The sequence below is a fragment of the Parus major genome, chromosome 6 (assembly GCF_001522545.3).
Source record: "Parus major isolate Abel chromosome 6, Parus_major1.1, whole genome shotgun sequence".
Lineage (NCBI taxonomy): Eukaryota > Metazoa > Chordata > Aves > Passeriformes > Paridae > Parus > Parus major.
Window position 1 is genome coordinate 28,761,295 of NC_031775.1, and position 26,051 is coordinate 28,787,345.

General features: G+C 43.0%; 3 protein-coding genes across 4 annotated transcripts in view; 1 reads left to right on the plus strand and 2 right to left on the minus strand.

Moving 5' to 3' along the window:
- The window catches only part of EIF3A (eukaryotic translation initiation factor 3 subunit A), a 28,370-nt gene extending 28,277 nt beyond the window's left edge, over positions 1 to 93 (minus strand). Inside the window, exon 1 of the mRNA XM_015633577.3 lies at positions 45 to 93. Within this exon, the coding sequence (XP_015489063.1) occupies positions 45 to 93 (49 nt within the window). The remainder of the gene's footprint in view (positions 1 to 44) is intronic.
- A 2,190-nt stretch (positions 94 to 2,283) lies between these two features.
- Positions 2,284 to 9,982, plus strand: DENND10 (DENN domain containing 10). Of its 2 annotated transcripts, none has more exons than XM_015633247.1 (9): positions 2,284 to 2,391; positions 2,901 to 3,097; positions 4,192 to 4,271; positions 5,775 to 5,923; positions 6,107 to 6,218; positions 6,620 to 6,720; positions 7,781 to 7,888; positions 8,442 to 8,536; positions 9,187 to 9,982. In XM_015633247.1, the coding sequence occupies exons 1-9, from the start codon at positions 2,346 to 2,348 to the stop codon at positions 9,361 to 9,363; spliced, it is 1,065 nt and encodes a 354-aa protein (XP_015488733.1). In that variant the 5' UTR covers positions 2,284 to 2,345; the 3' UTR covers positions 9,364 to 9,982. The 2 variants fall into 2 exon arrangements, with proteins under 2 accessions (XP_015488733.1, XP_033371393.1); XM_033515502.1 differs by lacking the exon at positions 2,284 to 2,391 and adding an exon at positions 2,550 to 2,565 and having other exon boundaries at positions 9,187 to 9,478.
- A 5,135-nt stretch (positions 9,983 to 15,117) lies between these two features.
- SFXN4 (sideroflexin 4) lies at positions 15,118 to 25,909 on the minus strand. Its single transcript, XM_015633246.2, has 14 exons — positions 25,803 to 25,909; positions 25,629 to 25,694; positions 24,787 to 24,861; positions 24,423 to 24,449; positions 24,271 to 24,325; positions 23,478 to 23,503; positions 21,981 to 22,031; positions 21,830 to 21,895; positions 21,649 to 21,717; positions 20,346 to 20,436; positions 19,019 to 19,134; positions 18,236 to 18,321; positions 17,025 to 17,139; positions 15,118 to 15,846 (listed from the first exon to the last, which is right to left on the minus strand). The coding sequence occupies exons 1-14, from the start codon at positions 25,839 to 25,841 to the stop codon at positions 15,769 to 15,771; spliced, it is 960 nt and encodes a 319-aa protein (XP_015488732.1). The 5' UTR covers positions 25,842 to 25,909; the 3' UTR covers positions 15,118 to 15,768.
- Between the last annotated feature and the right edge of the window lie 142 nt (positions 25,910 to 26,051).

Below are 26,051 nucleotides of genomic sequence, written 5' to 3' on the forward strand. Positions count from 1 at the left end.
AGGCGACCCGGCACCGCGTGTGTGTGGGCGCGGCCCGCACTGACCGTTCGCCCGCTTCAGGGCGTTCTCGGGCCGCTGGAAGTACACCGGCATGATGGCGGCGGCGGCGGCTCCTCACGGGGCGGCGGCGGCTCCGAGCTCCAGCCAGGCGGCACGCGCGGCCGGAAAGGGAGGGAGCGGCAGGGGAAGGGGAGGGAAAGGGGCCCGCGCGCGCCCTGACGGCAGCGGCGGAAGCGGAAACCCCGCCCGGCGCGCGCGCGAACCGCCGGGAGGGGACCGGGACCGGGCCGCGGCCGCCAGGCGGGACCGGGAGGGAACCGGGACGGGGGCCAGGAGCGGGACCGGTTCCGGGTCGTGGGGGAATTGCGGAAGAAGCGGGAGGGGGGATTGGGACCGGGACCCTGAAGGGATCGTGAGATGGGGACGGGGGGAGATCGGGACCGTGAGGAGGATCGGGATCGGGAGGGGATCGCGGGGCGAGCTCCATGAAGCCCTTTGTCGGCAGCCATAAACGGTACTGAGGGCACGGGGGACGCCGTCGGGTGGTGCTGGGCCCCGTGAGTCCTGCGCCTGTCTCGCAGATTCTCTTATTAGCATTGTTCTTACTGTTCGTTCCTTTTCCATTGATGCTTCTAGTAAATCGTCTTTAGCCCAACCCGTGATCTTTACCTTTTTGTACCTCCAATTTTCCATCCTGTCGCAGGGGGACGTTGGGAGGGACGTGAGCGAGTGGTGCATAATCTGGGGTGTTTCAGTGGAAGCATTAAATTGGGGAATTCTATTCCTAAACCATGACAAACCTGTATTTTAGTATGGTCTGCTTTAAGGAGAGTCATGACTAAGGTATTTATAGTACTGGTCAAGTGCTTTTCTTGTGTTCATAAAATTAATTTTGTTATAAATAAATCAATCAAATTTGATGTCCATCGGGTGGCTACCTGAGGTCTGGGTGGCAGCTGTGCCCATGTCACCGGAGCCAGTGGTGACAGCCACTCATGGGGACTGCAGCTGCCCTGCCTGGTAATTATTGCTGGATTTGCTATTGCACAGCCCGCTCCATGGTTTTGGATCTCTGCAGTTCCTGAAAGCCCTCCGGGCTGGGATCAAGACGATTTTGTATCAGGAGCAGCTTTTATCTGTCTTGTCACGTCTCTTCCTATGTGGTAGTTGAGTATATTTAATGTGTATGCTTCATGACTTGATGACAATCATATGGCAGGCTGCCCCTTAGGGTGTTCCCTAGCCAGTTCTCTCACAACTTCACATGTTTTTTTAGCAGCTTCTGATGCTCCTCTAGTTAATCCCAGTTATTTCAGAAGTTTCTTCTAATCAGAAGTTTCTTCATCTAAACAGTGTCATGGTATTCCTAGAATCATTTAGGTTGGAAAAGACCCTTAAGATCATGGACTCCAACGTTCAGGTGCCACTGTTCATCCAAACTTGCAAATGAGATCCTTACATTCTCAATAAACTTGCTGATGCATGGAGTTACTCAGGAATAGCTGTTCTTCCATGACTTCCTCACACCACCCAGTCCCCACTTGGGCACAAGCCAGGCTTTATCCAGGCTGTGTAGAAACACAGGGATGTCTGTGTTTTGGGTTACTCAGGGTACAGCTCCTGGCCCCGACTTCAGGAGGTGGTTGCCAGCAGGGCCACCCTTCTTTTGTGTAACATTTCACATGAACTCTGCCCCGTGACTTACAGAGGGCTGCAGAGATGATGGCGGCACTGGAGCTCCTCAGTTTTGGGGAAAGGCTGAGAGAGCTGGGCCTGTTCAGCCTGGAGAGGAACTGAACTGAGCAGGGATCTCATCCATGTCTGTCACTATCTGAAGGGAGGTGTCAGAGGATGGAACAGGCTCTGCTCGGTGGTGTCCAGCAATAGGACAGGAGGCAACAGGCACACACATGGAATTCCACCTGTATACGAGGAAGAACTATATTTTGCAGTAATCACTCACTGGGACACTGCCCACGGAGTGTCTGCAGTCTCCCTCACTGGAGATGTCCAAAAGCCGTCTGGACACGCTCCTGAGTACCATGCTCTGGGGACCTGCTTGAGCACCGGCTGAGCTCCATGGTCCTTCCAGCCTGAACTGTGCTGTCATTCTGTGACGCAGACAACAGAAAAGACACGTTTTTCCCACAGCGTTTTCTCCGTTTTTCGCGTTGCCGCCGGAGAACTGGCGGGCGGGTCCCGGAGGAAGAAGGCGCCGGGAGCTCTCAGTAAATGGCGGGGGGGCGGGCCCGGGCCCGGCCGGCCGGGCGGAGCGGCGCCGTGAGGGCCGGGCGGGCCCCGGCGGGCGGAGCGGGGCCGGGCGGGCGGAAGGCGGCGGAGCGAAGATGGCAGAGCCGGAGGCGCAGCTGCTACGGGCCGTGGGGCTGATCGGTGAGGGCCGGGGGAGCCGGACCGGGCCGGGGCGGTACCGGGGCCCGGGGCGGTACCGGGGCCCGGCGCGCTGAGGCCGCGGGCCCGGGCGGTGCCGGGGGTGCCGGCTCTGCCTGTTGCAGAGCTAAGCCGTGCACAACTCGGCCGAAGTGTCTGAAATTCGCGGCTTCCGAGGTTTGTGTTGCGAAATCAGAACTAGGGAAAATCATAAATAAGCTGGTCCGGGTGCTTGTTCCTCAATACCGTGCTCGTGTTGAATGTGCATTCAAACTTGGTGCTTCTTTGACCTCGTGAAGCAGGTCAAGAATGGAGATGTATTAATATTTTAAAAATAAAATTCGTATCAGAATTCCTGCCTTAAGACTTAAACTGCAGTGGCAGAACTGGATGTCTAGGGTTAGTGTAAGGTGGAATTTTAATCTGATTCCAGGAAACAAACCTGATTAACCCATCAATTTACTTCCTTACTGCTGTTTGGCATTCTCACAGTGAACATCTTTCCACCATAGAAAAAGACACCAACGGAGATGCTTTGTGGGTTTGGTGTTATCCGTCCGTAACAGCTGAACTGAGGACTCTGTTGCTTCGAAAGTGCTGCCTTACAGATGAAAACAAATTGCTCCATACGTTTGTGTTTGGCCAGTATAAAAGGTCTTGGTTCTACATCACAACGGTAGAAGTTCAAGATTCTCCAGCTTTGAAAAAGGTATGACCTGGCAGGGTCTCAGTAGAATGCAGGGAGGGCTTCTGCAGAGCTTCCTCTCTGGGTTACAGCAGTCTTTTCCCATGGAGAGAAATGTGAGGAGGAGAAGGGATTCAAGGTGTTGTGTGCTCAGATACAGCTCTGTCCTGGTGTCCAGCTGGTCTATGTTTCGTTTGTCACCAAGACATGGAATTGCAGAATGATTGAGATATCATTACCCAGTTCTTTGTGTTTACATACAAATGCTATTTCATGCTGCTGTTTGTAGTTAATTTGCATTTCAAGTTCAGCATTTTTTTCTCTCTACAAAGTTTGTTTCATAGTGTTCAGAATCTTGTTCCTATAGAACCTGCTGCCTTTTTTCCCCAAATGATAGTTATGTAGGAACTTCCTTTTCCACTGAGTTGATTACTGGAAGACAGCAAATACAGTTGTATCTTCTATCTTTTTCCTGTTATGAAATCATTAAACTGTCGGTTAAGTCTGTTCAGTTTTCATGTTTCATGCTATGTTGTTAAGTAGGAAGATAATGTGGTAATTTTGTATGCCCACAGCAGAATGTTGCTTGCCTTTTCTCAGTCCAAGTTTATATTTCCTATGAAGTAAAATAAAATTAAATGTCACAGTGCTGTCTTCAATAGTTGCAGTGGGAGATGCTCTTTCAGGAGGACACATGAGCCTGGTTTTTGTCTGCAGACTTTCAGTCTTGTACTGTCCCAGCACACAATCATTTGATTGAGGAAGTTAGAGTAGTTCTGTTTGTGGGCCAGTTATCTGTGTATTTTTTCCAGTCTCTTTCTAAATATGTCGATGCTGTCTGCTTCCGCAGCCTCCTTTGGCAGCAAATTCTGGAAGTTTCCTCCCTGCTGTTGGGAAGAAAAATGTCTTTCTGTTTTTTAATAACTTCATGAGATTAGAGAAGAGCAACTCTTGTTTGTAGGTTGAGCAAAAGATAGTCTGTAGTAGAGCTGAGTCACATCACAAATCCTCTGTCCAGGCCATTCCTGCAGTTAGGAACTTGAATCCTTTAAATAAAGTGACACTGTGTGGGGTCGTTATCTGAGCTCTGTGTGTTTCTGTGCCTGTGTCATGTGCAGGTGACCCACTTCTCCATTGTGCTGACTGCCCAAGACTTCAACCCAGAGAAGTATGCAGCCTTCACCAGGATCCTCTGTAGGTGTGTATAAAAGCTGGCCTGAGGTACTGCTGTGTGCATGCTTAGATCTTGCCAAAGCAAAAGGTTGAATTCATTGTGTTGCATTTGTTCAAACAAATTGCTGGAAACTCAGTCCTACAAATGAAATCTGATGATAAAAATCCTTGATTTGAGCTTGTTGTATACAGCAAGTGTTGGGTGAGTGTCAGATGTTCATTGAGTTTTAATGTGTGTCTTCACCAGACACATACCACCACCACCCTCACACTCATTTTCTCTGAGAATGTATTTTTAAAAAGTGTAAATGTTTGGGAAGATGTCAGTGCTGGACTCAAAGACTGACTCAAAGATGTGTATGGTGAATGACTTGCATCCCTGCACAACATCTTTTGTAAATGCTGCTTGCAGCTCCTCTGAGCTAAGCACAGCACCCAGGGATGGTTTTGCTTTTCCTATAGGGAAGTGAGAGCCCTCTTCCAACCAGAAAACCTCATTTCCTTGTCTTGTTTACTCACTTCCGTTCATGTCCCCATTCTCACGCTCTCTCTTTGCTTCTTATTTTGCTTTTCCTTCAGTTTCTGAGTTAGTTCAGTCCCAGTTCCTGATACCAAGAGTATTCCCTGAGATTTTGCAGCTAATTAGATGCAATTCTGAGGTTATTGTGCTCTTGGGACTTATTATATATAATGCAGACTTGGGAATGTCTTCAGGCTTACCAATTCTGCAGGGCACTGAAAGACTGAGATATGATAGATGAAATACTCAGATTCACTGTGGATCACATTTCTGCTGATTTACCAGCTAATACTTCCTTTCAAATCTAGAATGGATTCTTCTAAGCACGATAATAATTGAGTTTCAAATGTGATGTATCTTTGTGCTATAGCTGACATGGAAAATGTGTAGTTGACAGCTTCAGTAGCTTTCAGCTATTCCTGAAATATCTTAACCTGTAAAATAGGTTACAGTGTCTCTCTGCTTCCTGGAAGACAGCTGACAGTGCATGGGTTCTCTGCAGGCTTCTTCTGTGTAGTTTTGGGGTTTTAATGAGTATCAAGGACATGTTTATATTTTTTCTTTCATCATTTAGCAAAGAGTACAGAAGAATGGCAAAAGATACCTGGATAAAAGATTAAAAGCTATGTAGTCATAGTGTGCATGTAATAACAGGAGTTACTGTGGTAGTTGCTTTTTCATTAAGCAGACACCTTCCAAGTCTGCAAAGAATCCTTTGTCTGGACACCTGCCTACACCTTTGGGGTGTGTTTCTATCTTAGTCTGTGTTGCTTCATTCATAAAACAGAAAGCTGAAATAAAAATAGGGTTATTTTAAATTCTAAGACAGACATGTTCGTGTGCGTGTTCGAAGATTTCTAGTTTAGTATTTAAAACCTCAGCCAAATGTCCAGAATAAGAATTATTGCCAGCAATATTGCTATTTGGGATACTGATTTTTAATTTTTCATATATATATATTGGTGCACTGATGCAGTTAAAATACCAGATTCTCTCCTTTTCACACAGAATCTACTTGAAGCATGGAAGTCCAGTTAAAATGATGGAGAGTTACATTGCAGTCCTTACAAAGGGCATCTGCCAAAGTGAGGAGAATGGATCCTTCCTCAGCAAGGACTTTGATGCTCGGAAGGCTTACCTTGCTGGCTCCATCAAAGGTTAATCTCTGCCAGAGTCTCTATTCTGATTTCTTGCTTACAGCCTAAAATACAATCTTGTTTTCATGTATGCTTCAAGTAAGCTGCGCTGACACTGTTACCTGTGCTGTTGTTATTAAGATTCTTCAAAAATATGATATCAGCATATGTATCTTCTAGAAAATAATTTCCCTTCTTTTCTAGATATAGTGTCTCAGTTTGGAATGGAAACAGTTATTTTATATACTGCGCTGATGTTAAAGAAGAGAATTGTAGTGTATCATCCTAGAATAGAAGCTATCCAGGAATTTACCAGGTACTTTATCAATTCCTTCTTTCCCACCCACCCCCAGAAGTCCACCAAATTTGGAACCTTCATTGAGAAAAAAGCCCGTATTTTAAGGGAAAAAAAAAAATCTATCTTAAACCTGTTTATAGAAATTCTGCTGAACCCTTCTTAAGGTTTAGCTGTATGTTGGCTCAACTCATAAAAATTTAATGGTGGAATGAGTGATAAACTCTGCTTGCACTGATAGCAGAAATCTCTCCAGTTCATATACATAAATATATATAACATATATATATTTACACATATACCCCCTCAAATGAGACCTAGTGATAATTGTTCTTTTTCATGGCATGCAATTTTTACTGTGTAGCTTTAGTAAGTGTAAGTAAAAATCCACTGTGTCTCAAGTTGCACCATAATCTCCCCAGGACTTTGCCTGCTTTAGTGTGGCATCGACAAGACTGGTCAATTCTTCATTCATATGTGCATCTAAATGAGGAGGAACTGGAAGCCTTAAAAGCTTGTACAGGTAGTGGTAATATATTAATCAAAAATACCAGGAAAATTCAATTTCAGCTTCTGTTGCTGCAAAGTTCTGCACCAGGGAACTTTGGAGGGAAAAAAGGGTTATTTTGCTATTAATGCTACTGATCAAAGTTAAACATCATTTCCTCTGGAAAGGGCAAACCAACTAAACAAGTATAATTAGTTAATCTGGTGGCTTTGGGTGGATCCACATCAGTCTGTCTCTAATCACAGATGCAAAGCAGCCTTGAGACTTTTTTGATGCTTTGATTAGAGGGATTGAAAGTCTTCCTGTTTTAGAGAAGCAGCTCATTTAGATAAGCTACTTTTCCCAGCTTCTACACATCACTAGTAATGGAATGTTTTTTTATAATTCCTAACTTTGAAGTTCCAGACTTCTATTTTGATGTCAGTGAAATCTTAGGCTCCTAAGCACAGGTAAACTTCACCTGTTGGAGTTTGGTCTGTGTGACACAGTGCTGTGTGTGCATAGTGCTTAATGCATAATCCAGGCCCTTGCTTTATGCAGAGGTTACTGTGACACATCATGTGGCCATTAAGAGGCTTCTTTATGTAGAATATGAGCAGGAAGACTACTCACCTTCAACATTTCTACAGCTCACTAAGCATCTTCCACAGAGAAAAACTGCTCCAAGTTTGCTCACCTGACATGCTATAAATAAGAAAATCTGCTGGGTTTATTCCTCTGTTCCAGTCTAATACTGACTTTGTGACAAGAGGCCCCAGAGTGGAGATTTCTGTAATGAGAAAGTTGCAAGTGAGTAATTTTACTAGGAAGGTAAAGAGTTTTAAAATTTCAGATTGGTAACTTGGTGATATTGCTGTAGTGTTAGCAGTTAATCCATGCTTAAGGCAGTTTTAGAAGTCAATTTTTAAGCTCCTTGGAAATGACACATCTGCTGAACACTTGTTGAATGATTATATTGAGAACAACCTCCTGTGTCTAGTGGATATTGTGTCAAATACTCTTAGAACAGACTTTAGGACTGTGATTTTTGATTTTATTTATGAAGAACCTAATCTTGCTCAATTCCGTGCTCTAGGTTACATCGCTGGATTTACAGACTCTGAAGTGAGCAGTAGATCAGACCTCTATGACGTGTATGTGAATTTGGCAGACAGTGAAATTACAGTTTCACCTGTAGTAAAAGGTTGGTTGCTGTTTATATTTTGGATTTAGAGGCAGTTTATTCCAGAGTTGACAGTAATTGCTCAACCTTGCTGTAGGTCAAACAATCTTGATCCTTCTTCCATCCAGATTTTGAAAAGTCAGTATGTAAATCTCGGTCTTCATTTTATTGCCACCCTGGAAGACTGGTTAAAGTTGGAATTTGGAAAGCTGTGCTTTGTTTTCCAACAAATGCACAACTGAGATTTCATAACATCCATATTAGACATGGAAAAGACTTCCAGCTGAATGGAGAGGTATTACATGAATTTTTAGAAAAATGTATCACTAAATACTTGACGACTGGGCATTATTTGAAAGAAGTCCTTGTGTGTTGCTTATCATCTTGCTGCTCCTTATCACTGTTTTGGGCCACTTCAGAGGTACTGGCTGTTGATACAAGATTATTGCCTTTACCAACAGATTTCAAATGGCAGTCATGAAAAGATTCCTCAGTTTGGTGTGTTATTCATATGCATTTCTAGGTGTTACAAAAACGTGATTTTATGTGTGGTTTTGTTTTTTTTCTTACACAGAGGCAATGACAATGGGAAAACTTCACAAAGAAATTGGACAACTAATTGTTCAATCTGCAGAAGATCCAGATAAATCAGACAGCCAAGTCATTAAGGTTAATATTTTATTTTTAAATCTAATTAACTCCTATTGCTAAATCTTGGCAGAAGGAGGGAGTAGGAGGAGGAGTGTCACTGAGAATCAGTCTCTTCTACCTTCTGCCTTTTTAAAAATGAGCATTTTTATTCATCATGCAGGTTTTTAAGGATAACTTACTTGATTTATATTATCTCTTGAGTAACTACATTGCTGAAGAAAGTTCAGAATTTCTATTGATTGTAAGATTGATTTCCCAGTTTTATTCCACAAAGCATGGATTTTCCTCAATGCTTTGTCATTAGTATTACCAATACTTTGAAAAGGTCCTGCTGAATATGGCTTCTTAGCTATAAAACCTGATTTTTATGATGATGGCATTTTATCACTCCCTCCCCCATCTAATACTAGACATTTCACAACTGAGTGACTTAGTCACAGAACTCAGTAGGGTCAGGAGAGGCATTCTTTATCCAATATGACATGAGAGCAGGCTGAAGAACTATTACAAGGTTACCTTAAAATAAATGGGGTTTTTATTTTAAATGAGCTATTTATCATTATTTCCTTTTTTTGTTCTGTATTGATTGTTTTTTATTTTAAGTGTATATGAAAACCTTTTAATACATAATACTATATTCATGGTTGTTTGTTTTTCTGTTCCTTAAGGACATTTCTCTGAAGACAAAAGAAATCTTGGCTACTTTAGCCTCACTTACTGAAGTTTCTGATGGCAATGAAAAACCAACCCTTAATGCCGAGGCCCTGAAACAAAAGCGATTTCCACCAGCCACAGAAAACTTCCTTTTTCATTTAGCAGCTGCTGAACAAATGCTCAAAATCTGATTTTGATGCACTGCAGTGTTATGGACCAATTCTGAAAAAGTTGTCTCTGCCACCCAGATAGGTATACCTGGTATTTTATGTGAAAAACTAAAGGTGTGAGTCAATGTCCTAGTTACCATGATGTAATGCAGAATATTGGAGCTTGACTGGGAACATATGGAGACATATTTGGGAACATTCCTGGTGTTATTATCTCCCCCCAACTATTAAAAGTGTACCTATGGCTCCTGTATTTCACACCACAAAGTGAATGGATGTACAGGTAGCACAGGCCAGTGTGTCCAGGCTGTGGCAGATATCAGTGTAGTGGCTGTTTGTCCTGCACATCTCAGAGGCTGGACAGCTCTGACTTGTCTGCCTGGGGTCTGGAACACGGCTGCTGTGAACCCAGCACAGCTGGGTTGTGCTGATCTCTGCACAGGGACACCCTGAACATGCAGCTGCTCTGAGTGCTCCTGCTGGGCTTCCAGGGATGTCAGCCTGTCAGATGCTGCTCTTGCTCTGGACTGCCTGATACCTGGAAATCCCAAATAAATGGACAAGTTCTCTCTTTCTACTTGAAAGTGTCTAGGTGTGAATAAAGGATGTCTGAGAAAATCTGATGTGGTAGCCTTAGTATGAAAAGGAAGGGATATTTTGAAGCTCAGGTGTGAGTTGAGCACCTCTTTTGGACTCTTGCCTTAGAGGTTTCCCCCCTTTCACTCCATCCCATGCCTCTGATGGAGGGATAAGACACAGGATTACTGTGCTTGAAGTGGGGCTTCCTAGGGGGTTCGTGGACAAGTGCTGCCTTACAGCTGGAGTCATTTCAGTTGTTGGGGCTCTCAGCTGAGAAGAGACCTGGCCATTCATTCCTGATCCACGTGAGAGAAAGATGAGTCAAAGCCTTATGCACCAGGAATGCTCAAATGGCCAGCTGCCACAGCTAGAGCAGCAGCTTTGTGAAGGGCTGGAGCTGTAACACAAGTACTGGCTGATGGTGCTCTGTGTAAATTAAATCTAGGTGGGAACTTCTGAAGTCATAGTGAAAACTGAGAAAGAGTTTAGAGAAAATTAAAATTTACCTGCTTGTGTGGTTGCACAGCCATAACTCAAAGAGTGGTTTTGATTTTTTTTTTGGGGGGGGGGGGGGGGGGGGGTTTGGGGTTTTTTTGTTGTTTTTTTTTTTTTACTCAGCAGCCTGAAACTAACTGCTTTACAATCTTTTGAGAAGAATTTAGAGTCTGTAAGGAAATGCTCTGAGCCAAACAATCTGTATTTGTTCAGAAAAGTCCACAACAAATCAGTCAATTCTGCAGTAGCACTTTGTTAAAAGAAAAAATAGCCTTTTTCCTGGCCTTTGTACAGATATGTTGTAGCATGTGGTTTTACATAGAGATTTTATACTTATGATTAAAACTTTAGTAACCAATATTTATATTGTTAAATAATTGGATGTTTGCTATTCTGAAACTGGTAGAGCTTATCAATAACTATGTGCAAGCAATATTGGTTGGAAAAAGAGTTGTCCTTTTGCTATGTATGATACCTTAAGGGAATCTGTTTTAGAATGTGATTAAGGAATGTGGCATCTGTGTATACATTGGGTGGTTATTACAGTCAGGAAATGAAAGTGCTTCAGAACAATCCCCTATTTTCAGGGGTTTAAAATTCTGCTTTAAACTTAGTCTGAAGTCTGAACACAGTAGCATGTAATTTTTTTTTTAACTTCTGAGAAAAATATTGCAACTGCCTTTGTTTCCCTGTAAGTGCTCCACAGCTTTTTTCCCCATTTGCCCATTAATTGTTTTTGTTAATGGTTCTTTAATATTGCTGCTTCTATTTTGGGACCTATAAAACAGTCGGATTAGAAGAGCTGCAAAACTGTGCTGAAAATTCTATCCAGGACCTACTTTAAAGTCCACTGAAATGGAATTCTTTCACCAAGGAAAACCTGAATCTGCTTCAGCCAGCTTGTCTTAACACCAGAGTGTAACTGAGAAGAAATTCCCATCGTTTCTTATTAACAAACTGCCTTAAAGCATATCTAGAGACAACCACACAAAGCAGAGGAGCTCAGCTGCAAACTAAACCTCGAATGCCTGCTTTGATTTCTGTTCTGGAAATGTTTCAGTTGAAAATTTCAGTGTTGTATTAGATCTCCTGACGTTTGTGCAACACAGATGAAATACAATTTTGCACTTAAGGAACTGGACTCATAGCATGCTTATGCCTATTAAAAAATTCCTGAACAGTCTACCCTTTAATTTATGTAAATTTATTCTTGAATAGGTGTGGCCATAGAGCCACAGGCCTTAGCTCTTAATTTTGCAATACTGGGATTGAGCTATGGTTTGGTCTTTAGGTTGGAAATGTTCAAACGCTTCTGCCATTGCTGATTTTTGTCAGCACTGTACAAGATTTATTGGCCCCCCTCAGTTTCAGTGTGTTCAAAGGATTGTCTTAATGTTCTTGCATTTTCTTAATGACTTTTGACACTGTTTCCTTTCAAAAATGTTTAAAATAAAATAGAAAAAAATGCAAGGTCTGGACAGGAAAATATTTCTACTTCTTTCTCACTTCCCTTTCCCCAGGAGGCACACAGGTAGACTCTGGGTGCAGTTGCTCTTCTGCAGTCAGATGACATCCTTTCTTCCTCCTAGAAGCAAATGCCGTTTAAAATGGAATTTTTATTCATACCTTTTCACCTTACTACCTTTGTGTTCTTGGAGAAATACAAAATGGTGAGTGGCTCCTGTGCCATATCATCTCCATTATGTCTGCAGAAATTGGAAGTTAAAGAGTGAACAGGGCAGAGGCTTGCAAAGGGGAGCAGGATTAACACTCAGTCCCTGCAGTTGAGATTTTGCTGAGTAAATTGGGTTACTTACTTCACTGCTTTCATCCCTGGGGTTTTAGTTCCTGGTATGAGCTGCCCTGCCCTGTTTCCCCTGCAGGCAAATGTGTGAAGGGGGAAATGTTCAGTGGAGAGCAGTGTAATGCTTTGTAACCTGAAAACTTGTAAAACTTGACACGGGACATGAGACAGAATCCTTCTTAAACGTCCTGGCTGCTTCTGCATTTAGGCTCTGACTGCTCCTGAAATGGCTGCTGGGGGTTTGTTAATTGTGGTGTGTGAGATGTCAGTTGAAGCAGCTCCATTCCTCGATAAAAAACAAGCCATAAAGCTCAGTGGAGGGAGTTCCCAGCTGCCTCATCGTGCCTTACAGCCTTCCCCAGGCAGCTGGCTCCTGGAGTTTGAGTCAGAGCATCTCTGGGCAGGTGAAGTCATTCCTTGGAGCTGCTGAGTGATGTGGGATGGGAGGACACTCCAAAGCCTGGGGAACAGCTCCTTCCTGAGTGACACTGCAGCACGTGGTGTTTGCTGTCTGACAGGGAAGGAGCTGCAGTGCAGGACTCCCTCCCTGCCTTCATCCTTCCTTCCTCCACCCCCAGCATGAGGGGAAAAGGGAAAAGCAGCATGGCTGTGTTACAGGCCTGGGGGTAAAGCAAGGAAGCAGCTCCAGCTGAGAAAGGCTTTGATCTCAGTATTTCTTAACATGGGAGTGGCTGACTGTTTTTTAAGCTACATGAAAGGAGCCTGAAAGCCTCACTGGATTTTCCTACATTTCAAGATGAGAAGCTGAGTGGGTGAGGCACAGCATCTTGTGCTGTATTAAGACTTCTGTTTTCCTTGAAGCTGAAAGCTTCCATCTGTTGTCATTCACCACAACTTAAACTGGTTCCACCACTAATGCACTGTCACTTAATACAAGAGCCAGCTGAGGCAGGAGACAGACCTGCCTTGGGCTGGTATGTGGTTAATCTATCCCACATTACAAAGGGCAAGGCTTCCTCTTCCCAGGTCCCACAAACGTGAGGCTTTGCTGCTTGTCCCAGTCTTATTGCCTGACTTGTACCTCTGGACTACCAGGTGTCTGGTCCTGGCAGTTCTCATCTCAAGGACTGGTTCAAGGCTGAGGATGCCACAGCCCTTTTAGCAATGTATTTTCCCTGCCCTGATTTGGGAAACAGCTGAATCGACCAGGCTGATAAATGGCAGGCACCTGCCCTCCTCTTCTGGAGAATTCTGGTTAGGGCAATAGAAACATTGGGGAAATGGGTATCTGATAATCCTGAAGGAACTGAGTTTAATATGGCAAATTTCAACTCAAGAACTCAGTAAGGAGCTGGTGGAGTTTGAGAAGGGGCAGCTGTAAAAACAGAAACTATTACCAGACCTATTCCAGAAGCCTTACTCATGGAGTTGTAATGACATCAATTTGCTTAAAACATCCAAGTGTGCTGCCAGTGAATTTATAGCTTGTCTAGTTACCATGACAATCCAAAGTTCACCAATATATTCTCTTCTATTTGCTGGCTTTGCTCTACTCTTAGGTTTGGGGTTTTTTTCACTTGTTCCCATTGTGGTTCATGTAACTAGCTTTTACTTTAGCCATTCTTAAATTATGTTTAAAAAAGGAGTGGGGAGAGGTGCAGGTCTTCACTGTAGTGCCAGTTATTGTTTATGGAGAGTGGAATCAGACCCCTTCTGGATTTGCCCTTGGTATGTGACTGAAATAGGAACAGAGAAACAAGTTTAGCTAATTTCATTCAGGATATTTATCTGTGCCTCTGCTATTAAAGGCTTGGAAGAAGACAAATACTTCACCCAGAGAGGCAGGCTGAGGCTTAAGCCTATTCCACCTGACCCTGTGGTAGAATAATGGAATGGTTTGGGTTGGAAGTGACCCTAAAGATCATCTAGTTCTAACCTCCCACCATGAGTAGATGACATTTGGCTCAGCAGACCTTTTGGTCTGACACAACACAATTATCTTCTTGACCCCAATGACCATGTTCTGAAGAACATCACCCACAGAGGCTGAGTGAGCCTGCAGAGTTCAATAGGTGTAAACAATCCTTTACCTATAAAAATTCACTACAGTTCTCCAGTGGAGTACTGCAAACTCTGCCAATTACAGACAGTATCCATATGGTCTTCCTGGAACAGCTTTACAGCATGTTCCCCTCCAGTTCCAGGTCCTTAGGATGTGCTGCTGCTCCTTTCTCCTCTTCCCTTGCCTGACCTTTCCCTCCAGTAAGTTGTTAGAGGAAGGCTCAAAAAAGGCAGAACTCAAAGAAATTAAATTCAATCCCCAACTTCCTGCTTTTGTTCAGTGCCAAAAGCACAGCAGGGATCTCTTCTTGCAAGAGCCCAGGACTGCTATTTTTCCTTACTTTGCTCTATGCTGCTCTCTTCCTGTAGGATAGATTGGATTGGGCAACCATTTTTTTCCTCACACTGTGAAAAGAAATCCAATCCTCCAGCAACAACAGAGCAGTGAACTGTGTGATGTGCCCTAAGGAAGTTAAATTATGGCACACTTTGGAGGCTGCACTTGTGCTAATCACTTTCACATAAATAATTTTCCATTATTTAGTGCATTTCCATCCTTGTCACATAGCCTTAGCAGCACCTCGCATAACCACAGGCAGGGGCTGTAGGAGAGGTGGCTTAAAAATCACTGAAGATGTTGTCACAATCACAGGGTGTCCTACAAGCTCTTTCTGCAGCCCTTCCCAGACAGCTGAAGGTCCCTGAATAATTTCACAGGATCAGCAAAATGTATCACCTCACTGATCAACACACCAAAATAATGCTACGTATCAAAAGAGCTTTCTTTTTTTCTTTGGATAACCACAGCCAACCTTCAAAAATGGAATTCCTTGTTGTCCCCCACAAGGTCAGAAAGACACGGGATCTCCTCATGATTTCAGTGTAAAAAAACTTCTAAAGCTCAAGGGCCATCAGGCCTCAAAACTACTTCAAGGATGTTTAGAAAGCCAGGAACTAATTGGTAATCAAGTCTGACACCCATTTCCTGAACACTTTTTAGACACCTAAATTAAACCAATATTCCATTGCCATCAGGGTTGCTTTGTCCAATATAACTTCAAGGGCTGCCTCAGTCACGTCTCATCCTCAAAATGAGCATTGGTAGATCACTGAAAACATCAAAGTGTTCTGATAAGAACCAGCTGGACTTTACCCACAGGAGTACTGATGTCAAAGCCTTCACCAGCTGGGTTCCTGGAAAGAAGCACACCAAAAGTTGCAGCAGCAGAACAAACCTATGTACTCAACAGTGGTTTAATTAAGAAATCAATCACCTGAGGAAGCACAGAACACAGATTGTGACAAAGGCTGTGTTATAGTGCTTTTCTAGTACTTTTCAGCTTCAGGTGCCACCAGGCTGGGCTGGCAAAGCCACGTTGCAAAGTTCTGCCTCTTTACAGGCCACACCATCATTCACAGGATCTGGCACCTTTGCCACCACAGAATCACAATTCAGCCACAAATGCCAGTGCTGCAATCAGAATTCACTTGGATCACAGCACACATCTATATATAAAAGCCAGGCTCTAGATTCCCCTGTTGTAGAAGAACTCTGTTTCTTCTGTAGATGACAGAATTTCCGGTTCAAGGTCTGCTCGCTTTATCTGCAATGTAGGAAAAAAGGGAATCAGCACCACCACAGACTGGTAAATGGATGTTAAATCCTTCATTGCACTTTGCACAAATTCAAGAACTGCATTCAGCATCTGGGACTTGAGGCTCTTTGTTTATCTGGGGATTTGAGGATTTTTTTGTTGTTGTTTGAGTTTTTTTGGATTTTTTTGCTCCTCCAACATTTTCTATATGTGCACACATATGGGAAGAAATACTTGTTATTTGAAAATAGAGGCATTATCTTTGTTCACTATAGAACCACAGAATCATTTAGGTGTGGAAAGACCTTTAAGATCACCAAATCCTGCTGTAAATATATTTGGGTGACACAAAGGAGAACTTCTGCTGTGGGCTGAGCCATTGGGAAGCCCAAAGGGCATCAGCCATCCCTAATCTCAGTACATAATTCCTCAAAAGTCCCCTCTTTTATGTTCAGTTTGCTTTGCTGTCATAAGAGATTAAGAAATCTAAAAAAAAAAACAACAAAAAAAAATAAAAAAATAAAATGCCAGAAAGTTTAGGCAAATAAAAGAAACCACTGAAAACTGCAAGAGCCCAGTCTGTGATTTGCTAAGAATATTCACAGAGAGGAAACAAATGCAGAGAGGCTCCCCTCTCATTTGTCCTTTTCCAAAGCCCAAGGTTCAGGAGCTACATCCTCCATTAAAAACCTGCCAGGAAGCCATTCTCTCCCAGGGAACAGATTACACTTCCCAGTTCAGCAAGGCAGGGTGAAGAGACGTCACATGTGAGCAGGTTTACCTCTCCAGTGAGCTCATGCTGACTTTGAAAAAAAAAGAAAAAAATTCTCATCTACATCTTTCCTTTCTCCTGCAGGGCTGAATGCAGTGCTGGAAGAGCCTTGGCTTAAATCTTCAACATACTTCTCCCGACCTTGCTTGCTTCAGACTGTTGTGAAAGTCTGATAAATCTACACTGAGAAGTGTAAATATAAATAATACACCATGCAACTCAGACCTCAAAAGTCCTGTGAGCCTCTGCCTGGTACATGGGCCTTCACAAGCAGCCTCTCTGCTGCCCCATTTCAGATGTACCAGATTAATCCTGTTGATTTTTTTATATGTGGCTTTCAGACTGCTGGCCATAGTTCTGAAAGGCTTATTTAACGTCACAATAATCTTAAATCAATTTCTCTGAAAGGACTTACCTCCCCACACTGTGGGAACATACTAAATGAGGCTGGCAGCATCCCTGCTAGGACTGACATAATCACAAACATCCTCACTGAACCCAAAGCACGAGGATTTTTAACGAATCTTGCTCTGTCCAAGACATTGAAAAAAGTAAGTCAGTATATTGAAAATTAGCCTGACAGTAACACAAAGAGCATTAGCTACTATTTTACTGGTTGAAATTATACTGAAATTAGTAATAATCTAGGCTTATGGCTCCTCAAGATGTTTCCTTACTTCATTTCCTATGTTCTTACTCTTAACTTCCTGTGCTTTCCCTTTGTTTTGTGCTTGCCTGCAGCATTTTCCAAGCCCAGACTGTCAAGATTAGGAAAACAAGCAGCAAGATCAAAGTGACAAAAGAAAAGAAAGTACTGCTTTAAAGTGGCTCAGTTCCTTGATTAAGATTTTTCTTGCATTACCCTCTTTCCTTACACACTTAGTTCCTATGGGCAGCCCTATTTTGCCTTGTGCAAAAATTTATCACTTGACATATAGATTTAAAATTTTGTTTTACATCTGCATTTGTCTTCTGGTAACAGGAGTCCCTTAAACTGACAGGAAATCAATTTAGGCAATGTCAAACGACCTGACAGAGATGATCCCTATCTGTACTATTTACATGACAAAGATCATGACCAAAAGCTCAGAGCAGGCTAAGAATCCCCTCATAAAGCATACAGTGTATTCTTCCTAGGATACAGGGATTTAAAATGTTGAAAAGCAAGAACACGTTTTACAGTAGGTGGAAAACTATCTGGAAGTTGGGATCTGGCTTTAGTTGCAAATTCAAGTTTCACATTACCTCTTCAAAAATACAAACCTAATCTAAGTGCTGTGAACAACCTTGATATAGACATTGAAACTCAAATCTTAAGTTAGGGAACTGGATGGAGGTAGGTGCTGGAAAACAGCCTGCCAGGAAAGCACAAACATGTTTTCTGCATGGGAGCAGAGAGGAAAACCTCATTCCTGCAAACCCTTGGAGCATGGGTTCAGACATAACCAGATTCACTTAAGGATCTCAAAGAATCAAAGCAGCTCAACAGCAACTTCCCACATCATCACTTTCTCCAAGGCAAGCAACACTGCAAACCCAAGGAAAAACCTGGCAAATGCTAACAGCCAGACTGAAAAGCAGAGTACCACTGACCAGGCACCCCCAGCCTCCTGCAGTGCCTCTCACCTCTGCACACAGTACATGAGCACTTCTGGCAGGAAGAACGTTGTCCCAAACAAGACTCCTCTGGACAATGCAGTCTCCATAACAGCCTTCAGGGAGACAGCAAAACAAGTGTTGTCAAAAAAGTGCTCTGGGCAGCTTCAAGCACTGCCTGCTTCCCTGAGTGCTTTTTTGTCTTTCACTCTGGAGTTTAAAGCAATAAGGGATAACACCTATTAGATGAATTCTTTCTTAAATTGAAATTAAGAGGCAAATACTCTGCTTATGACAGAGAAATTCCTTATATTCCTTAAAAGGAAGGTGAAACTACTGATGAGTTTTCTTGCCATGATCATAATTTTGCTAAGACTTGTTTTTCTAAGTTGTGCTGCATTTTAAACAATTGGTTATACCTTCTGGGCATCCTAACTAGCCTGTGTTAAATCTGAAGTTCTCTCTCCAGCTGTCCCCAAATCCTTATGCTCATGCAGTTGTTTCCACAATACAGAAAGTGTCTCATCAGAAGATCCAAGGGTTTTATCTCCTTCTGGAGGTGACCAGAGAAAACAGAGATGTCTGTGCCAGTGTCTCTGGTCCTCAGTATATTGGTCTGGGGAGGCAGCCAACCCTTGATGACACAAAAGTTGTGGAACCTGGTTCCAGAGACCTAATCCAAGCCTGCCCAAAGATTCAGCACCTGATGTGGGATTCATTATTCAAGATATCCCTATCTACTCTCAGTATCACATTCTGTTCTTAGGAGGGAATGAAAGGCAAGTCAAAAAAGTTCTCTATCCCCTCACCTACCTTCTCACCAGCCTTCTTAGACACTCCCATAACCTTGCCATTCCTGTCCATCACTTCTATCCCATTCTCAAATTCTGGGCTTCTCACCACTGCCACAGTAAATGCACTTGTCAAACCTGCAGGGTTAAAGGGGATTTTGCTTTAATAGATCCAAAAGGACTGCCTCAATAGTAACATTCATAACGATGTGTATTTCACATTTCCAGTTCAGTAGTTCACAACTGAATAACCTGACAGCTTCAAAAGACACTGCCCCATGAAAATCTATTTGGGATCTGAATCTTTGTTTGAAACTTAAGAGAGACTGCAAGGCTTCAGTTCTAAAATGTGCTTTGTCATTATGGATCCAGTGCTTTGAAAATCATTTCTATCCAGCTCAAACCATGAGTGCTTTGTCTTAAGAGAAAGTGGAGGGATTTCTGCTGTGGTTAGGCTTTGTCCTGCTCAGCATAAAATCCAGCACAGAAGACAAAATCCTGAAAGGAACAGAGTTTCAGAAAAGGCTGCAGCCTGCATTGAAAGAAAGGCCATAGACTGTCAAACTGACCTTGCTTGAAATAAGAGATTTCTCTTTTTAATAGCTCTTGGTAGGGCTATTCAATAAAGACATCAGTGTACCAGAGGAAACTTTGCAAATGCTGGACTACCATTAATTGATTACCCTCAGGCTTCCCTCTACATTTAAGAAAATGGAAGTACATTTAACACCTGCTTCAAGAAACCTCTAATGTAAGACCTCAGAAAGATCTGAGTAGGCATCTCACATAATTTGAAACAGAGGAGATGATGCATTTTAATTTTAGCAATTTTCCCTTAAGAAAGGCAAAAATTTTCTGTAATGGCAATAGAAACACAATTAATGACATTAACCAGTTAAACTTGTCCTGGTGAAACTTCACCATGGCAGTAGAGTTGTTGCTGTAATGAACTTTGTATACACTTTGCTTGCAAGATTAATAACACCCTGCTGGAACACATCTCACTTTCTGCACTCCCAGAGCGATGTCACACTCTGGTGTCACAGATGTGCCACACCAGCTCATGGCAGTGCCACTGTTACTGCCCTCCTGATCTGTCCTGATGCTTTCAGGTACGTGTACAAAGGGCACAAGAGTGCTCTGCAGCTCTGAAACTAAACCCAGCAAGAATCCAGTGAGGTTGGGGACACTGTGCAGTGAGAGCTGTCTCCCACAGAAAGGAGGGGGCCAGCAAAGGCAGCCAGGGAAGAAAAAGTGAGACCACAACTGTGCAAAAGCAAGAAAACCCTGCAGTCAGACAGGCAAATGGCCCTCAGGCCAGCTGCACGATGCAGTTTGTTTCTACTCACCAAACAGAGGAGCAGGGAGCAGTTTTCTGACGACAAGTTGCATTAATGAGCTCTTCAGCACATAACGATTCATGAAGGCAAGAGGGAGAGCCTAAGGCATGGAGAGGAAACAGACACCTTCCATTGAATAAATGTGCAGCATTAGGAAAATAAATCTGTGACTTAGTAAGTAGTTAACATCTATGAAAATAAACAAATGCCTTGGTTTAACGTTCCAACAAAATATACGCCTACTCTAGTTAAAGAAGGTGCTTGTAACCACGCTTTTAGATAAGATTTTAAAACATTATAAATAAAGCATTCAACATTATTATATAGAGGACAGCAGCAGGGAGAATACAAAGACAGAAAAAATAAAATAATTACCTCTGACTAATATTCCTTGGAAATTTATCCAACTGCATTTTGTCACACATCCATCTCTTCCCCAAAACAGAAAATCTGGTTTGCTTCTGTATTTTTCCTGATTCTCTGCAGTTTCAGCCCAATTCTATATTCCCATAATATACTTGCAGGAAGTTTCATTTAGGAATAAAGGTCTAGGACACCAGCTGGTCCTCTAAGATTCCTTTGAAAGACAAAGGGAAGCACTCCCACAGTGACCCACGGGCAGGGCTGCCTCCTCAGATTTCTGTAAGCCCTGAGCAATCCTAGCCAGCTGTTCTGCCCTGCAGTGGGCAGAGGTGAAACACCCTCTAAAAGAAGCAAAAACTATCACATTTTTCTGCCAGAAGCTTATGAAAATCACTTCATGTGGGGGGCAAGGAGAGGCATCACAGAGACATCTACACTTGTGATGAGAGTCATGATGAGCTCATTCTGATACAGCAAACTCCAAAAACCACAAATTCCTATTCCAGCAGAGAGCAGAGGGTGAGCTCCCTTCTGGAAGACTTATTTCCCTGCATCCAGTGCAGTATTTGCACGACTGCTGCTCCTGGGATCTGAGCAAACACTGTCCAGTACTTGCAGATCTCACCCCTTGTTTGGAGTTGGATCTCTTCCACAGCACCACATCAAAAACCAGCTACAACACCCCAGTGGCTCACTCTGTTTCTCTCACCACCTGTTTGCTAAGCTTGCAAAACAATAAAGAAAATGACACAAGAGGAAGCATCAGGGGAAGCCACATAAAATAATGGCTGACAGATAATCAGAAAGTATTCTGAACAGTTCTGTGGCAAGACATTAGAGTAGAGCACCAGAGCACAGTCCTGAAGAATATCTGGCACTGTGGTTACCTCAGTGCCTACTCCTTCTCTGGAGATCTTGTTAGGAAAGCAATCACTGAACAAATACTTACACCAACACAGGCTGAATAGGAAATGGCTAACATGCCAAGAAAGATCTGCTTTTGATGAAGTGAGTATTCCTAAGGGCAGAAAAAACAAACTGCATAAGTATATTGTAAAACACTTGCAAATCAAGTTCAAAATGGCATTTGCACAATTAAGATGATAACAAAAATAAAAATCAACACTCACTTCAGCCTTTGGGGTGCCATTTCCATTTACCAGAGTGAATGCTGTGGTGTATGTGTGAAACACAAACTGCAGAAACAAGAGATTGTAAGAAAAATTGAATTCAGGATTGAGACTAGGTGAGCTGTAAAAGTAGAAAGTAAGAGGTAATTACCTGCCAAAATAAAGAATGCTTTGCCTGGCTCTGAACAGATGAAACAATGACCTAAGAGGAAAAATGCATAAGAAAATGAGGTTTGAAGAGTGTAGAGGTTTTTGGTGCAGGAGCACCAGTAGAACTGCTGGGGAACCACTGGCAGCAGTGTCAAAGGCTCCAGCTGGTGCCCAGAGCCATCAGCCTTGGTTCTAGGCTACCACATTCTCATGTTACAGAGGTGACATGCTCATTTTTCTATTCAATAGAAAGCACACAGACAGGTATAAAACACAGACAGATAGTGGTAAAACATTATGTGCAAGAATATCACAGAAAGATGCTTTCTTACCCAAAAGAAAAATGCATTTGTGCCTGTGAAGCTTAAATAGATGCAAATAAAATAACTAAGGTAGCAAAAGTAGCAAAAAAATTAAAGAAATGATTGCGAAAAAGATTGATTTTGCTGGGGATATGAATACTAACTTAGATCTAAAACCAAAGATTTTAGGAGTTAATTCCCATCTTCTTCTCAAATTCAGACAGTGAATAAGAACTTCAGTTCTAATAAACCACAACCTTTCTTGAGGTATCAAGCTCAAAATGTAGAACACTTGCAAAAAACAGAGTCAATTAAGATAAGAATACAAAATAGTGAATAAGAGAAAGGCTGAGAATCTCCAAAGCCTCAGAGAAGGATCAGTAATTCATTTAACATTAGTGGATCAACCATCTTTATTATTAATGCAAACACTGACTCTAATCATATCTATGAGAGTGCATTAAACTGCAAATATAAAAAAGAAGTATTTCTACTCATTTTATTTCTGCTATTAATGAATTTAACAGCCATCAAGACTTTCATTGTACTTTCTAGCAGTGCCATGTAAGCTCATGCTGTAATGTCTGTATGGAATGACATATCTCAGGATGTGCACTCATAGGCCAAGCCCAAACCCAAACCCAAAGAATCTAAACAAATAAATATGCACATAATTACAGCTACAAATTTTATGAAACCACATGGTGCCATTTTCTGAGCACAGTAACAGGAGTTTACTTCTATATCTTTGATAATTTACTGACAACACCATTTCCTACTTGCAAATGCACCATCTACATAAGAAAAAAATCATATTCTGGATCTGAGGCACAGAATGTAAGGCTCCAGCTCCTTCCCACTGCAGTTCCAGATTTTTGAGGCTGAACAGACCAAACCCAGGCCTTGCTCTCATTGCTGAGTGATCTCACCTTGCATCAGAAAGCTGTCCTTCACACAGGAACAATCTCTTGGAATGCTGCTGGAGAAGGGTAACTAACAGCTTTGGACTTCAGGAAGATTCTCTCAGGGCTTGATTTCCAGGTTACTCAGCACTTCCCATAAAACAGGTATCTTTCAAACAGCTTGTGCTGAAGCTACAAGAAAGCCCCAAAACTTCTATTCCCTCCCTCCAGCCTCTGGCTATGGAAAATGGAAGACTTGCTGGATGCACACTGGCATATGTCATGATTACTCACCAAAGGAAGAGTTATGGGCATGAAAGCTAAAAAGAAAGAAAACTTTATTTCAGTAAAATTAACGTCTGTGAGTGAAGACGGATGGTCTTGAGCAGAAATTTCCCCTAACTTCTCCTGTCTACTTCCATCTCCAAGCAAAACACTGCCCACAAACCCCAGCATCACCATTAACTCCAACCCTAAGCTTTATCTCTCACTCCTCACTTAAGAAGCCACAATCCCTGCTCAGATTTCACAGCCAAAAGGAGCCCTCACGAGCTCCCCTCACCAGGGCTGCTTGGAAAGCAAATAACTGAACACAAGTTCAGCTCTCTGTTCAAAAAGAGAGGTATAACAAAAGCTGCCACAATTATGAGTGTTCACAGGAGATAATGAGTAAATAGCCTCAGTATGGTTATATCTCATTAACAATCTGTGCTGCCTAAAGAAAACCCTAAGCACACTTGATCTGTCACCAGAAAGTAAATTCATCCAGCAGCCACAGCCATCAAGGGAAATACTTAAATCATAGCAGACACTTAAATGTGGAGGGATTTGGGAACTCATTCTGCAGCAACAAGAAGCAGAGACTAATCAGTGTTTCCATCTACATGAGATTATCCAGAGAGAAATTCCTCAACAGGAGCATAGGAAAAAGTAAATAAATCTTTAACACATATAACAATGCAACTAACAGAAGAGTCTGCTTGCTTTTCTATATTGAGAGTGTCACTGTGGTGTCACAGCAACTATTTACCAGGAGCTATTCCCCCTGATGCTTCAATCACACAAAATTTCACTTAAGGGAACCTACCAGGAGGTCTAAACAAAACAGGAATTATCTTGTCTGTATCAGGATGTATGCTGGACTTAAAAAAAAAAAAAAAAAAAAAAAAGCAAATTAGAACATCTTTGCCATACTTGAATAAGGGAAAAAAAATTAATCTAAATATTTTGTAAACTTACCAGGCTTAGCAAGAAGGCTTGTTTAGTCTACAACAGTTGGAAAATTAGGTTAGTAATTGAATTTCTTAAGAGGCTGGGTAAAATCTTCTTTGTAAATTTATTCTATGTCTTTTTCTAATCACTTCCTTTTATACAAAGTATATATATTTCTACATCCCTTTAATTATATTTTCCTCTAAAATGTCTCTCCTGTTGAATATAAAGCACTCACATCCCATGGGCTGTGTAACACACTAAGCACACACTAAGGCAGAACAGAAGGTTAATTTTAAAAGGTTAAAACTAGTAGGTATTTTAAAACATAAAACAACAATTAAATATGGCTAAACACTTATGTTAAGACTTTAACTGCAGTCCAAAATACCTGATTATTCTGTATGGGCTCACTTAGGGTCTTCTCATTGTTTTGTATTAATAACCTGGTTCTTTGTATTTCATTCTGTATTTGAGAAAAAAAAAAAACAAAACAAACAAAACCCCCTCAGATTTCAATATTCTGGGTGCAAAATATCAGCTATAAAACACTGCAAATACAAACCTAAAAGCTAATGATGCACCTGTTCCTCACCTGAGCAGTGAAAGCAAGAACACACCTAGACACAATGAATTCACAATCGTAGAAACTTTTACATTTTAAATTATTGGGATAATTCAACTCCTGGCACAGCAGCCATGGTCTGAGCAGGGCTGCTGAGATGGTTATGCCTAGAAATGTCCCTTGGTTTGTGTGATCAGATATAGAAGTGCATACACCTGTATTTCTGTTTATTGGAGAATTGTGGAACGCTTCGGGTTGGGAGGGACCTTGAATCCCACCCAGTGCCACCCCTGCCAGGGCAGGGACACCTTCCCAAACCCCATCCAACCCGGCCTTGGGCACTGCCAGGGATCCAGGGGCAGCCCCAGCTGCTCTGGGCACCTGTGCCAGGGCCTGTCCACCCGCACAGGGACAAATTTCTTTCTGCTATATCATCTAAACTTTCTCTCTGTCAGTTTAAAGCCATTCCCCCTTGTCCTATCACCCCGTGCCCTTGTCCCGGCATCTCCCCAGCTCTCTTGCAGCCCCTTCAGGCACCAGAACATTACATTCGCTGCTAAATTCCTCGTGTATTTCCTCTCCTCAGCAGCCCTGCAGTGATCCCGCTTCACAGCCCGGCAAATCCACAATCCCCTCGCTCACCTCGACCCTCCCCGCGCGGTACTCACGGTGGACTTGAGGAGCAGCAGCGGATCCAAGGCGTCCGACCAGAGGAGAAACCTCTGGAAGAAAGACTGAGGGAGACACGTTTGAGAGAGACGAGGCGTTATTTGGGACCGTGCCTAGGCGCGGCCCGTCCCCACACCGCGGCCCGTCCCCACACCGGGGCCCGCACTGCCCACCTGGCCCTCCGCCCTCCAGAAGCGCAGGTTGGCGTCCATGGAGCCGCGGCGCCGGAAGCGCGGCCGGGCCCGGTCCGCTGCCGCACGCTCCGCCCGGGCACGGAGCCGCCGCGCCGGGGCCCCGCTGCCGGCAGCGCATCCCGGGGGCCGGGGAACACCGCCTTTTCCCTTTCCAGCGGCCTCCCGCGGGAACGCAAGGTCCTATGGCCTTTTCCCTTTCCAGCGGCCTCCCGCGGGAACGCAAGGTCC